Source organism: Lissotriton vulgaris, chromosome 7 (genome assembly GCF_964263255.1).
Source record: "Lissotriton vulgaris chromosome 7, aLisVul1.2, whole genome shotgun sequence".
NCBI classification, from domain to species: Eukaryota; Metazoa; Chordata; class Amphibia; order Caudata; family Salamandridae; genus Lissotriton; species Lissotriton vulgaris.
The window spans coordinates 1159367533-1159384928 of NC_141695.1; the positions used below are offsets into that span (position 1 = coordinate 1159367533).

The 17396-nt window shown below is 46.7% G+C and overlaps 1 protein-coding gene across 1 annotated transcript in view; it reads right to left on the bottom strand.

Annotated features, from left to right (window-relative positions):
* The window catches only part of FBXO38 (F-box protein 38), a 312552-nt gene that overhangs the window by 190172 nt on the left and 104984 nt on the right, over positions 1-17396 (bottom strand). The window contains exon 12 of the mRNA XM_086931615.1: positions 13989-14202. Coding sequence (XP_086787741.1) covers positions 13989-14202 — 214 coding nt within the window. The remainder of the gene's footprint in view (positions 1-13988; positions 14203-17396) is intronic.

The window sequence follows — 17396 nt, forward strand, 5'->3', positions numbered from 1 at the left end:
ATCACGGCCGTTTCCTCCCTATCACTTCCCGTTGTCGGTGACTGCATTACGAGGTTCGTTGTCCCCTGGACTAACTGCCCTGTCTCTTTCTATTTACCTCCGAGGGGCACACCGTTACCACTACCAAGGACGGACGACTACAGCCCAGCAGCGGACACCTTAACGACGACACCTTTCCGGAACCTCATCTCTAACCCTGTACCTGAACTGCCACTCGGACAACCTCAATACCTGGACTATTTTTTCTGTATCTGCAATAAAGTTTACGCTAATCATAGCGCACTTCATACGGCCTCCACGCCTGTTATTCCGGCCCGCCCTAACCCACACTTCACAGTTGGTGTCAGAAGTGGGATTGTCCGGAAGCATGGAGGCCGCGGTCAAACAACTCGCAGAAGGCCAGGAACACCTAGGAAAACTCATGGAACAATTCCTCAAGACCGCAGAAGATGACCGGGGACAGCTGTACGACGTCCTGAAGGGTCAGGGTACAGCCCAGGACAAGACTCTTGAGAAGCTCACAACTGTCATGGGGCAACAAAGACCAATGGCCTCTCTTCCCTCGGTGGTATTGCAAAAATATGTGGCTGGCGAGGATCCTGATTTTTTCTTTACAAATTTCGAGCGCCTGGCTCAGGCCGCAGCGTGGCCGGCCGATCGTTGGGGTCACTACCTTGGTCCGCTGTTAACAGGGGAACTACAAGCGGCTTACCAACAGGCAAACATACAAGGACAGACCCCTTATGAGGACATCAAAACTTGTATATTGGAACGTCTCGGGATCGATGACGAAACGTACAGGGTTCGCCTTCGTCAGGCCAAGGAAGGACCCCAAGAAAATCCCAGAGCGTTGTCCTTTCGTATCAAAGATTTGGCCAACCGGTGGCTAAAACCCGCAACAGCCAGCAAGGACGAGATACTAGCCAAGATCTACTTGGAACAGTTCCTAGCCTCTTTACACCCAGCCACACAGAAATGGGTGCGTCAACATGCACGACTACTCTCGATAGTGCGGTGGAAATCGCCAGCGCCTATACCCGTGCACAAGAGTCCCAACGGGGGAAGGAAGAACATTCCACACGCTTACCCCATGGGAATCACGCACGACCACCAAGACCACTTCCACCCGTCCGAAAACCTGACCCCGTACCCTTGATGCCCTATCCGGTCATGCCTAGGCCACCTCACCCTGGTCCTCAATGTTATCATTGCGGGGGATATGGACACATAGCCCGCGTTTGCTCCCAGAAGGAGGAACCTATGGAAATAGGCCTGGCTAAAAACTACGTGTGTCTCACTACGGATTCAACTCCTCCACCCTTCCGCTGTCCTGTACAGATTGATGGACACCAGTTGATGGCCCTTGCCGACAAGGGATGCCGACACAGTGTCCTGCGGCCCCAAGATCTACCTCACCCGTTGTAACCTGTGACAGGAACCGTGGCCATCAAGTGTGTTCACGGAGATACAAAGTGCTACCCGACTGCGAGAGTATATGTACAACACCCCAGCAATAAAGGGAGTTCCCTGACAGTCGGACTGGTACCCAATCTGCCCGAACAAGCCATCCTGGGAAGCGACTATAGTGGTCTTCCCCACCTTCTACAAGATACTACGGATTCATTAAAGAAATGGTGGGCCGATGCTCCTTTTTCCCGCGATTCCCCTGCTTCAGACCTCTTCCCCAAACCCTTGAAAGCCAAAGCTCAAAAGAAAAAGGAAAAGAGAGTCTTCGCCCTGGCTTGCCCTGCTCAGCTAGACCCACATCCATGGGAAACTGATCGAGAGTTTCGTGCCGCCCAGCAAGAAGATCCGGTTCTGCAGGATGCCTGGGGCCGTGCCCTCCCCAATGAGGACCCGTTGCAAGTAGGTCCTTATTTCTTCACGAAGAATGGACTCCTGTATAGGAAGGGAGGACCCCAGACCAACGCCCAGTTAGTCATTCCTGGACTGTTTCGAGAGAAGGTCCTCTTTCTGGCACACAGTCACCTGCTGGGTGGACATTTCAGCGATGAAAAGACTGGTGACGCTATTTTGAAGAAGTTTTACTGGCCAGGAGTATACGCCCAGATCAAACGATACTGCCGGGAGTGCCCGGTGTGCCAGAAAACCAGCAGATATCGACCTCCAAGAGTACCACTCCAGCCCCTCCCTCTTATAGATGTCCCCTTTTCTAGAGTAGGAATGGACCTTATAGGCCCTCTCTTACCATCCAAGAGCGGATGTAGATATGCCCTGGTCTTAGTGGACTATGCCACCAGGTTTCCTGAATCAGTAGCCCTCCGCCAACCCACCACCCAGAATATAGCCCAGGCCCTCATTTCCATCTTTTCAAGAGTAGGGTTTCCCCGAGAGATATTAACCGATCAGGGTACACCCTTTATTTCATCTCTCATGCGCCAAGTCTGTTCTACCCTGGGGATTAAGCAAATAAGAACCCCAGCGTACCATCCCCAAACAGACGGGTTAGTGGAGCGGTATAACGCAACCCTGAAAACCACTCTAAAAAAACTGTTGGGACTCGAGAGCAAACGGTGGGAGGAAATGCTTCCACTCGCTCTTTTTGCCATCCGCTGTAAGGTCCAGAGCAGTACTGGCTACTCGCCATACGAACTGCTGTATGGCCGAGCACCCCGGACACTTTTGGACATGGCTCGCGAGGCCTGGGAAGCGGAGCCTGACCGAACCCGTCCACTACCTGAGTATGTCGATAACCTCAAAACACATTTAGGAGAAATCAGGGAGATAGTGAGACAAAACCTATTGGCAGCCCAGACCACCCAGAAATCCCAATACGACAAAGGCACCAAAGCTCGGTCCTTTGTTCCGGGAGACCAGGTTCTATTACTCATCCCATCCTCAGATCACAAGCTACTAGGACAGTGGCAGGGTCCATTTACTGTAGTAAAACAGGTGACTCCGGTCACGTACGAAATCCTGACAGACGCCACCCGGGGATGTAATCAAATCTACCATATCAACCTACTAAAGAAATGGGAGGGTCCCCGTCCTGTCCTATCAGGTAGTGTCCCCTCCCCGGTTGCGGAATGTTGCGATACAGAGCTGCCAGAGAGCATGAAAAGGGATCTCTGCCGGTCCTTGTCCTCCTTACAGACAGTCTTCTCCTCGTTGCCGGGACACACTACGGTAGTGGAACACGCCATCCACACCGAACCCGGAAAGACGGTAAGGCAACGGCCATACCGAATTCCTGAAGCCCGTAGAGCCGTCATCAAAGAAGAAACACATCAGATGTTAAAAATGGGCATCATAGAGCCCTCCAACAGCAGTTGGAACTCGCCCATAGTCTTAGTCCCTAAACCCGATGGCTCTAAGAGATTCTGCATCGATTTTAGGGAGGTGAATAAGATCTCTGCCTTCGATTCATACCCCTACCTCGTGTGGACGAGATGGTTGAGCGCATTGGCAAAGCACGGTATATCAGTACCCTTGATCTGTGCAAAGGCTATTGGCAGATTCCTTTGAAACCTGAAGACAAACATAAGACCGCCTTCTCCACCCCAGAAGGGTTGTTCCAATTTAAGGTAATGCCCTTCGGGCTGCATGGGGCCCCCGCGACATTCCAGAGGGCCATGAACCAGGTCTTACGACCTCATTCAGAGTACTCAGGCGCTTATCTCGACGACATAGTCATATACAGTGATACCTGGGAACAACACCTCTCCCATTTGCGGTCTGTTGTCTCATCCCTGGGTAAATACGGCTTCACCATCAACCCGTCCAAGACCACTTTAGCGGCCCAGAGTGTAAAGTACTTAGGGTACTTGTTGGGGGAAGGACACATTCGTCCTCAAGACAGTAAGGTAAAGACTATACAAGCCATACCCTTTCCCCAAACAAGAAAAGACCTCCGTGCCTTTCTGGGAATGTTGGGCTATTACAGGAGGTTCATCCCCAACTTTTCCCATACTGCTGCTCCCCTCACTGATCTCCTAAAGAAGACGGCAAGAACAGAGGAGATTCTCAAACAACCGTCTCCTGTTCTCTTGAAAGCCTTTAATCTCCTCAAACACTCCCTGACGTCTGAACCGGTGCTAATGAGTCCTGATTATACCCAGCCTTTCATTCTACAAACAGACGCGTCGGATTAGGGCTTGGGGGCAGTACTGTCCCAAAAAGATGCAGAAGGAGCAGAAAAAAACATCCTTTACCTTAGTAGGAAGCTTTTTCCCCGAGAGACTAACTATTTGGTTGTAGAAAAGGAAGCACTCGCCATAAAGTGGGCGGTGGAAAGCCTCCGTTACTACCTTGAGGGGCGGGAGTTCATTTTGTATACCGATCACGCCCCACTTGAATGGATGGCCTGTAATAGGGGACACAATGATCGGGTGCTTAGGTGGTTCCTCTCTCTCCAACCCTTCCACTTCCGAACATTACACCGGAAACGGCTAGAGCAGGGTAATGCGGATTACCTCTCCCGGTATCCGCCACCCACAACCCCTACAAGAAACACTCCTAGGGAAAGGGAATGTGAAGGGCCGACCCTTCCCGCTAGGGGGAGGCGGACCATTGGGGACTCGCATACCTGCAGAACTACTCCTCTCTTTGTTTCTCCTCAGGCGCCATCGTTAACGCCGGTACATGGCGGACCGGAACTGACCTGGCGTGACCCCGGAAGTACGGAGGGTACGGAAGGACCGGAAGTGACCACCCCTGACCCCGGAAGTCGTTCCACGGGATTCCGGCCGGATGGTAGAAAAAACGAAGACTCAGAGGTCTCGGAGTTCCCAGCAGCGAGCTCGTGGCAGGAGTTGGCAGAAAGCGACGAACCAGCAGCGGAAAGCGGAGAAGAAAGGAAGAGCCGAAATGGAGAAGAAGACGACGTTTGGTGTGAGGACTGGTGGCGTCCTCAGGAGGTGGCTGGAGAGCGGCCGTAACTCGGAGGAGAGTTACGGCGGGGCACGTGAGTACCTCATTGCCTTTCTCCGTGTTCCCCCTTCGTATTAGTGTATATAGCATCCCTTGTAGTTCTGTACATAGCGTGCATAGTCAACCCCCCCTTCACTGTACAAACGTGCACAGAGACTGTATAGCACTACGCACTGTTCTTCCCTCCCGACCACCCTCACTACCCACCTCCCGTTTTTCCCCTCTCTACCTACCCTACCACCCACCCTCACGGCCGTTTCCTCCCTATCACTTCCCGGTGTCGGTGACTGCATTACGAGGTTCGTTGTCCCCTGGACTAACTGCCCTGTCTCTTTCCATTTACCTCCGAGGGGCACACCGTTACCACTACCAAAGACGGACGACCTCAGCCCAGCAGCGGACACCTTAACGACGACACCTTTCCGGAACCTCATCTCTAACCCTGTACCTGAACTGCCACTCGGACAACCTCAATACCTGGACTATTTTTTCTGTATCTGCAATAAAGTTTACGCTAATCATAGCGCACTTCATACGGCCTCCACGCCTGTTATTCCGGCCCGCCCTAACCCACACTTCACAATGACATTGTTCTACATTCTGTCCATCAACTGTGTTTTTTGCAATTTTCACCCCGAGTGTGCTGGGTATACTCAGACGTGAGTCCCAGGCTCTCCACACCACTGGAGTCAAGCTATCCAGGCTGATGAAGGCTGATAGCCAGAGACCGGTCCTTGGATGCTTGATTCCGGTCTGGGAAAGACATGGCTTGGTAGTTCGGACTGGACTGTTCCCATGAGGCACAGGGTCAGAGCTGATTTGCATATAGCCAGTGTCTAACCCAGGGTTGTGTGGAGTGCAAAAAAACGATGGATTTAAGCCCAGATCCTTGTACTGGGGTGAATGTATGACATTGTTCTACATTCTGTCCATCAACTGTGTTTTTTGCAATTTTCACCACCTCGTTGTGCAGCACCCAGTCTGGCTGATCTTCGAAGTGCCGACTGAGCACGTCTGCTTGGACGTTCTGCTCTCCCGGAAGGTTCACTGCCACTATGGAGAGGTTCCAAGCGAGAAGCCAGTGCCAGATCGCTTGAGCCTCCAGGGAGAGAGGGCGAGAGAGCGTACCACCCTGCTTGTTTAGATAATACATGGTGGTAGTGTTGTCCGTTTGGATCAAGACAGAGTTGGACGTGATCAACGGCAAAAAAGCTTTGAGAGCAAGATGGACTGCTTGTAGCTCCAACATGTTTATGTGGTAGGACTGTTCTTTCGTGGACCACCGGCCATGCATTTGAAGGCACCCCATGTGTGCCCCCCATCCTTGCAGAGACGCATCCGTTATCAACGACTGCACTGGAACTGGTTGATGAAAGGGACTCCCACCAACAGATTCTGCGGCCGATTCCACCACCTGATGGATGATTTTGCTGCTTCGGAGAGCACAATCCGATCCTCCCTGTGACCCGTTGCTTTGTCCCATTTGTCTTCTAGATCTTGTTGCAACGGTCTCATTCTCAGCCTGGCGTTGGGGATGAGAAATATGCAGGAGGCCAATGACCCCAGCAGCGATGCCACTTGTCGGACTGATGGGCGATCTGTCTGAAGCAGAGCCTTGCACTTCTGCTGCATAGAAGAAAGTCTCTCCTCCGAAGGAAACACTCTTCCTTTGTTTGAATCCTGAGTCGATCCCAAATAATGGATTGTCTGGGTGGGCTGTTGTACAGACTTCTCCATGGTGACATGAAGACCCAGTCTGTGAAGTAGATGTAGGCAGACCTGGAAATCATTCCTTACTTTTTGAGGAGATGGCCCTTTGAGGAGCCAATCGTCTAAGTAAGGGTAGATGAACAGACCTTTTCTGTGTAGGGCGGCCGCCACCACTGCCATGCACTTGGTAAAGACTCATGGGGCAGGTTTCAGTCCGAAGGGTAAGACCTTGTACTGATAGTGTATGTCGCCGACCACAAACCGCAGATACTTGCGATGACGTGGAGTAATAGGTATATGGAAGTAAGCATCTTGCAGGTCCACCAAACAAATCCAATCTCCTGCTTGCAGATGAGGACATATTTGATGAAGGGCCAACATGTGAAACTTCTCCTTCTCGAGGACTCTGTTCAGCAAGCGAAGGTCCAAGATAGGTCTGAACTTGCGCTCCTGATCTCTTTTGGGCACAAGAAAGTCCCTGGAATAAACTCCCTTCCCTCGCTGCGCGGAAGGAACCTCTTCTATAGCCTTTTTTCGTAAAAGGATTACCACTTCCTGCCGGAGCAACTTTAACTGGTGAGGACGAGATCTTTTTGGAGGAATGTCCTTTGGAAGCACACAAAAACGTAGTCCGTATCCATTGCGCAGTATGCTGAACACCCAACGATCTTTTGTGATGCTGCACCACTCTGCCAGATGATGTGAAGCACTTCCTCCCACTGGAGTGGGCAACGGCGCTAGAGGAAGCTCCTGCTCATTGCTTCCCTGCCGATCTGGCCTTGTTAGAGGGCAGCTGTTGGTGACCACCTCTACCTCTGTTTGATTTACGGCATTGATACTGTGACTTGCCTTGGCTTTTGCCCTGGGACCATTGAGGGGTTTGAACCCTCTGCTGGTATCCCTTGCGCTGGTTAGGCCTGTACCCACGCTTGAACTCCTTCTCCAAGCCGACAACTTTGAGGGTATCGAGCTCTGCCTTCATCCTGCCCGTTTCCTTATCTGTATGGGTGCCAAACAGGGAGGAGCTGGAAAACGGGAGATTCAGGATTCTCTGCTGAGCATCCGGCTTGAGGGCTGTCAGCCTCAACCAGGAGGCTCTCCTGGCGCAAATCCGATCGGTATATGAATGCGCCGATAGTGTAGCGCCATCCGCTGCCATGCTGATCACTTGGTTGGCAACAAGCGACCCTTCCGTGATGACCTCCTCAAAGTCCTTTTGATCCTCTTTTGGCAACTTCTCTTTGAAGCAGTCCAAGGAGTCCCACAAGGCCCTGTCATAGCGACCTAATAAGGCTGCTGTACTGGAGACTTTTAATGATGAAGCTGCAGAACTGCAAACCTTACGTCCCCAAGAGTCCTGGGACCTACTTTCTTTATCGGAGGGACTGATAAGGACGCAGCCACAGCATGAGTTTTCCTCGCAGCCGCAATTATAACAGAGTCCGTAGGCGGATCTGTCTTCAAAAAGACAGGGTCTGTGGAGGCAGGCTTGTATTCTAGCCAGTGCGGCCTTGATCGTAGCTGGCATCAGGAAAATGCCCATCACTGGTTCCAAAAGCCCAAGGACCAGGGGAAGTAATGGACGAGAGGCTGCTCTCTGATGCAGAGTCTCAAAGATCACTGTTGTTGCCACCTGAGGGATGGGCATCTCAATGTTCAGCTTCTGAGCCACTCTCTAAAGCACATCATGGTAGGTGTTGATGTCATCTATCGGAGACACTCTAGATAAAGGGCTGTCCGATAGGGTAGGAGAATAATCCCTCTTCGAAGAACGGGCGGAAGACGAAGACCACGTCGGTGACCACCTTCTTTTGCGATGGGAACTATGGATTCGCTCCCGTGATCTGCCCGTTCGCTCCTCACATCTGGGAGAATGCGATCTTTCCACTTCCTGCACCAATCTCTGTCAAGGTGACCTATGGAGAGGACTGGCGTATTCTTACATCCGCTGTGTTGCTCCTGTATCCTTATTCCAGTGATGCAGAGGAAGGAGCCGTCTTAGAGACAAGTGCACAGCAGGGGAAGCATCCCTGTGCTGAGATGGAGACCTATGACTTAGTCGCTTGAACGTGCCTTTCTGGAGAGGCAGATGTTAAATGCCTCATTGAAGGATGTCTGGAGGAATGAGAGGAAAATTGGTGTGATGCTGATTCTGTTACAAGAACCACTGATCCTTCTCTAGACCTCACTGAAGTAGGCCTTGATGTCGGGTGTGCACCTCTCGACGTCGATCTCCGGTCTGTTGTTGGACCCGGTCTCGACAACGCTTCCCTGTTCCTCGACGTCGAATCCCTTGCAGACTACGTCTGACCATCCCTTCGTCTCGATGTCGAACGTCGATGAGCCAACGATGGTGGAGGGGTTCTGCTCCTCGATGCCGAACATAGTCGTGCAAATGAAGATGAGGGCCTCTGCTCCTCGACGCCGAACGTCGCTGTGTTGACGATGGCAGAGGGTTCTTCTTCCTTGACGCCAATCGTTGCAGAGACACCGGCGGAGGGCTTCTGCTCCTCGACGCGATCGTCGCAGGGTTGACAACGGCGGAGGATCACGATCCTTCGAGGTTGACGACATACCTGAATGACGATGTCTTCTCGACGGCGAGCCCGCCGTCGATGGTCTTTTCTTGGACAAATGACCTACCGTGGTAGATTTTTCAGCGCCGAGCCAGACGCTGAAGTAGAAAGGTGAGGGACCTTGCTTCTGGATGGAAATCTCGCCCTCTTGGAGCCCTTCTTCACCGGTGACCGCCTCTGGAAGACTTTTCTGCCAGCCCAAAAAGAATGATCCTTTCTCTGTCCTTTAAAGTCCTTTTGGACAGGGTCTGGCAAGGAGGGCAAGCCTTAGGTTCATGGTCCTTAGGCAAACAAAGAATACAGACCTCATGAGAGTCTGACCTGGCTTTCTTTTTTCCACAAGAAGGGCAGGGGTCAAAAAGAGATGGCATTTTGAGAGGAAACAAATTCCCAAAACTGTCAAAAAAGGACAGAACCTTACTTCAATAGATGGAAGACGTCGAAGTAAGTCAAGAATTTTCAAAAAAGAAGATTATTTCTGACTAAAATCAGAAAGCAGTGGAGCTGTGTAACCAGAATCCTTCCTGAAGGAGCCGGAAAGAACAACTGACCTAACTGTCAATCCTGATGTATGATGGGAAGCTGGGGGTCATGACTGCCTTAAAGGCACGGTGCCAGTTTATCTCTGTTGCTATGAGTTAGCTTTTTAGGCTATGTTTCTGCAATGAAGCCTGGGAGCTGTATATGCTTTCAGTCCTATCAGAGTTTATGCTGATTGCTAAGCATTAAAACAGTTTTAAAACATGTTCTGCTGTTGTTTTTCCCTGTTTCTAATGTATTCTTTTATGATATAATGGGGAGTCCTTACAGCATTATTCAGCACTGTGTGTAAGGCTGCATTTGCTATATATATATATATATATATATATATATATATATATATATATCTCCACAGCCTTGGCTCCAAACTCGTAGTCCAATGGCGCTCTTATCACCGGTGCTGACTACAAAGCAGAGCCCCGCTTTCATATAATCCACAAATCTATCCACTGATAGAGCAAGTCAGCACTCGACAAAGGATTTGCTTCCCAAATTTTCAAGATTTATTTTCAGATTGCAGCATTCTTCGCACAACACCAACGCGTTTCGCAACCCACTGTTGCTTGATCACGGTAAGGATACAAAGTTACGGTTCTCTCTTTTGTTTTGAAAAAAACCGCCACAAAAACAAATAATGCTGATGTCATTTCTTTTTACCCAACAGGAAGTTAACTGGGAATTGTAGTTTTTCTAAAATTGAGTGTATTATTTGGGGACAGCGATCTCATTACCAGGCACATGCGTTATCACAATATATATAACATTTTACATGTATCTCATAGACTGGCAATACACGTGTCTAAACAAGTTACAAAACAAATTTTGAGGGTAGTGCCTTCGGACTGAATTATAATTCAACTCGCCGATTAGACATAGGAAACACAAAAGTTTGCCCTCTAGTGGGCGAAGTCATCAAACTCGAATATGGGATAAAGCTCTCTGGTGAGCATTTTTGCTAAATTGCAGACTGTTGTGAAGCCCTCTAGTGGGCCAACAAACTGATATAGTTCCCATTCAATTGTGTCAGATGTGACTCCATTGTGCTATTGGCTACTTGTTACCCCAAGCTCAGCCTATACCTTTTCTATTCTCTGCCAGTAGTTATATACATCACTATTAATTCATAGTACAAAAATAGCGCGCTGTTCCATAATGTTCAAACCGTTCCCACTCAACCATATAATTCCACCCATATTTTACTTCTTCAATTATCTCCTATTGTCTCTCATTCTCATTGCAAAGAAATTGTTCAAATATACAAACAGTTCTCCAGTTGTCCAATTATTTACAAATGTACATAGAGTTCCTCGCTCTGATTTAATCCCCAGGGGCTCATCGTTCGAAAATTTAGAATTTGTCTAGATTCTCTACATCTCAGTTGTTTCTCCTGATCTCCGCCCCTTTCATGTGGCAAGATACATTCCAGTGCATAAGTTTTAAGGAGTTTCCAGTCACTGTTATGGGCCAACTCCATATGCTTAGCAACAGCATTATTTTTGTCTTTATTCACTGTAGCTCTAATATGCTCCAGGATACGTTTTTTAAATTCTTTCTTCGTGCTGCCGATATATTTCAGTGCACACGGGCATTCGATTACATATACCACGTGTGTACTTGTACAGTCTATCAATTGGTTGATCTTCCACAATTTTTTATTAGGTAATGATACTTCTTTTTTGTTGATGGCAATTTGGCAAACCTTACACCGTTGACATTTGATGAATCCTTTCGTATTCAGCCATTGGATTCCTTTTTTCTTTTTAGTCCTGTCTTGGTAGTGGCTCTGTATCAATCTGTCTCTTAGGTTTTTGGCCCGGCGATATGTTACCAGAGGGTGGTTGCCCATTATCTTGCTCATTGTTTGGTCTAGTTGGAGTAATTTCCAGTTCTTTCTTAAAATATTAACAATTTGTTTTGATTCTCTCGTGTAGTCCAGTATCAATCTCACTTTTCTTTCATTTGGTTCTTTGCTCTGGGTGGTGTTCAATAATGTTTTTTTTAGTTATCAGGGCGTCTTTTCGTTCTTTCTTATTTGCTCTTTGCCATCCCTTTTCAATAATAGCTTTATGGTAACCTCTGGTACTGAACCTTTGTGCCATGTTCTTGCTTTTTGATTCCCATTCTTTTTCTTCTGAGCATATTCTTCTTAGCCTCAAAAACTCCCCATACGGTATATTCTCCTTTACAGAAGGTTTATGGAAGCTGTTGAAGTGTAAAATTGAGTTAGTTGCCGTATCCTTTCTATGGAGTGTCGTCTCCACCTTGTTGTTTTGAATATAGATTTGTGTCAAGAAAAATTGCTCTGTCTTTACTGATATGATATGTAAAGCGAATGTTTGAAGTAGAGGAATTCAGGATTTGAAAGTAGTTCTCAAATTCCAGGGCTGTTCCTTCCCAAATTATCAGAAGATCAGGAGAAACAACTGAGATGTAGAGAATCTAGACAAATTCTAAATTTTCGAACGATGAGCCCCTGGGGATTAAATCAGAGCGGGGAACTCTATGTACATTTGTAAATAATTGGACAACTGGAGAACTGTTTGTATATTTGAACAATTTCTTTGCAATGAGAATGAGAGACAATAGGAGACAATTGAAGAAGTAAAATATGGGTTGAATTATATGGTTGAGTGGGATCGGTTTGAACATTATGGAACAGCGCGCTATTTTTGTACTATGAATTAATAGTGATGTATATAACTACTGGCAGAGAATAGAAAAGGTATAGGCTGAGCTTGGGGTAACAAGTAGCCAATAGCACAATGGAGTCACATCTGACACAATTGAATGGGAACTATATCAGTTTGTTGGCCCACTAGAGGGCTTCACAACAGTCTGCAATTTAGTAAAAATGCTCACCAGAGAGCTTTATCCCATATTCGAGTTTGATGACTTCGCCCACTAGAGGGCAAACTTTTGTGTTTCCTATGTCTATTCGGCGAGTTGAATTATAATTCAGTCCGAAGGCACTACCCTCAAAATTTGTTTTGTAACTTGTTTAGACACGTGTATTGCCAGTCTATGAGATGATACATGTAAAATGTTATATATATTGTGATAACGCATGTGCCTGGTAATGAGATCGCTGTCCCCAAATAATACACTCAATTTTAGAAAAACTACAATTCCCAGTTAACTTCCTGTTGGGTAACAGGAAGTGACATCAGCATTATTTGTTTTTGTGGCGTTTTTTTTCAAAACAAAAGAGAGAACCGTAACTTTGTATCCTTACCGTGATCAAGCAACAGTGGGTTGCGAAACGCGTTGGTGTTGTGCGAAGAATGCTGCAATCTGAAAAATCTTGAAAATTTGGGAAGCAAATCCTTTGTTGAGTGCTGACTTGCTCTATCAGTGGATAGATTTGTGGAATATATATATATATATATATATATATATATATACACATGTCACATATATGATTGCGTTTCCGGGGTCCCGCGCATGGGCAGGAATATTCTAGTGCTTATGACTATTGATGAGGATCCCCTGGAAGAGAACTGATATATCCACCAGCTTCCTGAACGGAAAGTTGTAAAGTACCACCATAATTCAGTGACAAAAAATGGACATAAAAATGTTCTGGATTAAGATTTCATAATTTTCATTAAACGATAAAAATGGGATCCACATCAATATGAGCTACAAGACGTAAAATGTGCAGTGCTGTAGGACCTCCATTCAACTATCCTTCAAACGCCAAAAGGCCACACTGCAGACATGGCCAGAAACAATGAGAAGTCCTCTTCAATAAAAGGGCTGTGATGATACAGAAGGAGCACATGAAGAAAGCAGAGCACTGGAACACCAAACATGTAAAACAGTGTAGAGAGAGATATAGAAGCATATAAAACTTTGGAGGGGACATTTGCAAAGGAAGGATCCTTGCAGCAACTTTACTTCGCATGGTATGAACAGAAATTAAAGGACTGCTCATTCAATGCTCCCAGCTCTCTATCACACGTGTATTTATCAGTGTAGTGAATTAATGTACTACCTATTGGCCTATTAGTTTTACGATGACCATTGAGGCACAATGAAACTTGTGCAGGAATGAAGTTTATCTCACAAAGCATTTGCTCTGTGAAGGATGTCGCCTTCAGAGAAACATAGGAATATGCCACAAGAGAACTACATTATTGCTCAAGGGATAAGATATGGTATGCTAACAAAGCACCAAGAGGTACACTCACAGACACAAAGCAGTATTTTCAGTGCAGTTTTGTAGTAACATTTCTTAACAACAGTATCTGATCCTGAAATACCTATGCTTACCATCAGCTGGTATGTGCTGCTCCTCTGCTTGCTCCTCCGCTCCCAGTTCATTCTCTCCATTCTGAGGCTGATGATTCTGGTTAAGATTCGGGTGGTTATTGTTGTTTATTTGGTGGTTGTTGTTTTCATTTTCATTGTTGGAGTTTTGATTACTCACTAGAGCAGAGGACACACCGATGCCAGTGCCAGCGCTAAGGCCCACCCTTGCACAACCCTAAATCAAAGCACACACAAATTATGAAATTGCACTGAAAGAGAAACATACAAACTAAAATGTTGGTCTGAAGAAGTCACTCATTACAAATCAGGATTGCTGTGACATGAGCAAATTGTTAGCAATCTGCTCTGTAGAAGAACCACCAGTGGCTAATGTAAGCTGCCTATTGCCTGTGTGGGGGTCAATTTTAGTAGCCCGTTTCCCACAAGAAGCAGTTAAAAGTAAGCCTTTTACTGACCACATAAGCCTACTATTACCACTTAATCTCTCCCGCTACACTGAAGCACTAGTGAGCTGTGCCCTCACCAACAATTTACATACATTTAAAGCTGTGGCATTATTTCTGGGACCTCTGGGGGTTCACAACGCCTATTTAGGGGGTCCACAACTGCTGAAAAAATTAAATAACTTTAACAGATTGATAAAGTGTATATACTAATAGAAGGAAAATGCAATGTGAAACATTTTAAAATGTTTCGTAAATGTGAAGGAATTTTAAATTGAAGGCTAAAATGAAGTCTGTGTGCTCAGATTAATTTGTGGAAGCAGTGCAAAAACAAACAGAATTCGTCAGTCAGTCAGACTTTATTCGATTACTTAAAATCATAAAAGTACAAACACAGAACACACACACAAACAATGTTACAAATCTTTAGGCATGACAGTTAAAATACATGGGCGAAATTTCAATTCCTAAAAAAAACCCTATCACCAATCCAGACCCCTTAACCGGATAAACTAAGGTGGCCTCATCCTCAAATTTCTCTTCTTCTTAATCCTCACTGCTGCTACCAAAAAAGATGCAATGTTAAAAATATCACCAGGGTTACACAAAGATTGAAGAGAACCTAGTGCTGCTCTAACCAGAGTGAAACCCCTTCCTTTCAAAATAGGTAACAAAAAGCTTATGCGAATATGGGAAAAAAAAGTCACAGAACATCATAAAATGCAGTGTGTCCTGGGGCGAGAAATTATCCCATTGGCAGAGTTCAGCATCTTCGGGGTTATACCAACTTTGATAATCCCCCAATGTTAAATGAATGAAACGGAGCCTAGTTAAGAGCCATCGATGGTACGACTTATTGACAATTAAGAAGTAAGGATCAATGTTAATGGATGTTTTTAATAAGTAATGGGTCCTAACTAAAGGTTTACATAGCCCCTGTTCTTCTCGCCCCACCGACAGGAGGTTCTTAAAATTCAGTTTTACCCACAGCACGTCATGCTTCCAGATCCTATCAGGTTCCTCAAAAAGCTCTGGTCGTCCTAATTTAAATAACATACTTTTAACGTACGCCAACCAGTTGATTTTTACAGACTTATCCAGTGCAATACAGTCTCGTAAAATCTTGTGATACAGGGTTAATTTGGGATTCAAACAAGTCTTGAGCCAGCAAAGCAACAGAGCTGTTCTCAAAATATCAGTGACATGACCTAAACCTAACTCCTGATGTTCAGCGTACGATGGGGTTGATTGTGGGACAGACAAAAGACTCCGTAAAAATTTGTTTTCGTCTATCTGTATGCCAGCCTGATCTTTATAACCCCATATAGAGGATCCATAGGCCGCAATAGCCAAAACACTTGGCCTTATAGACCTTTAGGATAGCCTCTATTGGTCTGGCCCCCAGACACCGTGCAAATCCTAAGAGGGATGAGGAAGCTCGTGTAACAGCGTTCTTTTTGACTTTTTGTTGTTGGATCCAAGATGACCAGTCATCAAAAAGGACTCCCAAAAAAGTGAAGGAAGACACAGCAGAAACCTCCAGACCGTTACAATAAAATGTCTTTCTGGGTCTATGTCCTACTGTCATGGTGTGTGACTTTCTATTATTCACAACCAGATCTAGTAAGCTCACAAATGCCCCAAAAGCATCTATAAGTCGCTGTAAACCTACTGCCGTACGGGCTAAAAGAACTGTGTTGTCCGTGAAGAGGAGGACAGGGATTGAACACTCTCCCACTCGCGGAATATCCAGTGCAGCCTCAACAAGCGATTTGTCCAGATCATTCACATTAAGAGTAACAAGCATTTGCAATGCTATAGGTCTTGCATTAGGAAAGTTTAAGCTATTGCTATTGTAAATGACAAATATTTTATTTATGTGTTGGTTTTGAAAATAGCGAAATTAATAGCTTTGTCATTTACAATGCCAATAGTTTTAACTTTTGCAAATGGGACAAGTATAGCATTTGCAATGCAATATGTGTTGTATTTACGTGACTTAGATGTATTGATATTACATTAGATGTATAGATATTACAATTAACAATGGCTTTTAATTTTTTTAAATAATTATTACTCAAATAAAAAGGTATTGTAATTTATAATGGCAATAGCTTAAACTTTTGTAAATAACTTTTGTGAAGATTATGTTCAGTCTATTTTATTGTGATGAAAATCCAAGAACAGAAGTGAAATAGTAACATCTTTTGTAATAAAGCTTGAAACATTGACAGAACATATTTGAACCAGTTGTTGAATGGTTGCACTGATTGATGCTGTGGCAGCGCTGAGTGATGTTGTGGTGCCCCCCCGAGTGATGTTGTGGTGCCCCCCCGAGTGATGTTGTGGTGCCCCCCGAGTGGTGTTGTGGTGCCCCCCCCCCCGAGTGATGTTGTGGTGTCCCCCCGAGTGATGTTGTGGTGCCCCCCCCCCGAGTGATGTTGTGGTGCCCCCCCCCCCCGAGTGATGTTGTGGTGCCCCCCCGAGTGATGTTGTGGTGCCCCCCCCAGTGATGTTGTGGTGCCCCCCGAGTGATGTTGTGGTGCCCCCCGAGTGATGTTGTGGTGCCCCCCCCGAGTGATGTTGTGGTGCCCCCCCCGAGTGATGTTGTGGTGCCCCCCAAAGTGATTCTGTGGTGCCCCCCAAAGTGATTCTGTGGTGCCCCCAAAGTGATTCTGTGGTGCCTTTCAAAGTGATACTGTGGTGCCCCCCAAGTGATACTGTGGTGCCCCCCAAGTGATTCTGTGGTGCCCCCCAAGTGATTCTGTGGTGCCCCCCAAGTGATTCTGTGGTGCCCCCCAAGTGATTCTGTGGTGCCCCCCAAGTGATTCTGTGGTGCCCCCCAAGTGATTCTGTGGTGCCCCCCCCGAGTGATTCTGTGGTGACCCCCCCCCCCCGAGTGATTCTGTGGTGCCCCCCCCCCCCGAGTGATTCTGTGGTGCCCCCCCCCGAGTGATTCTGTGGT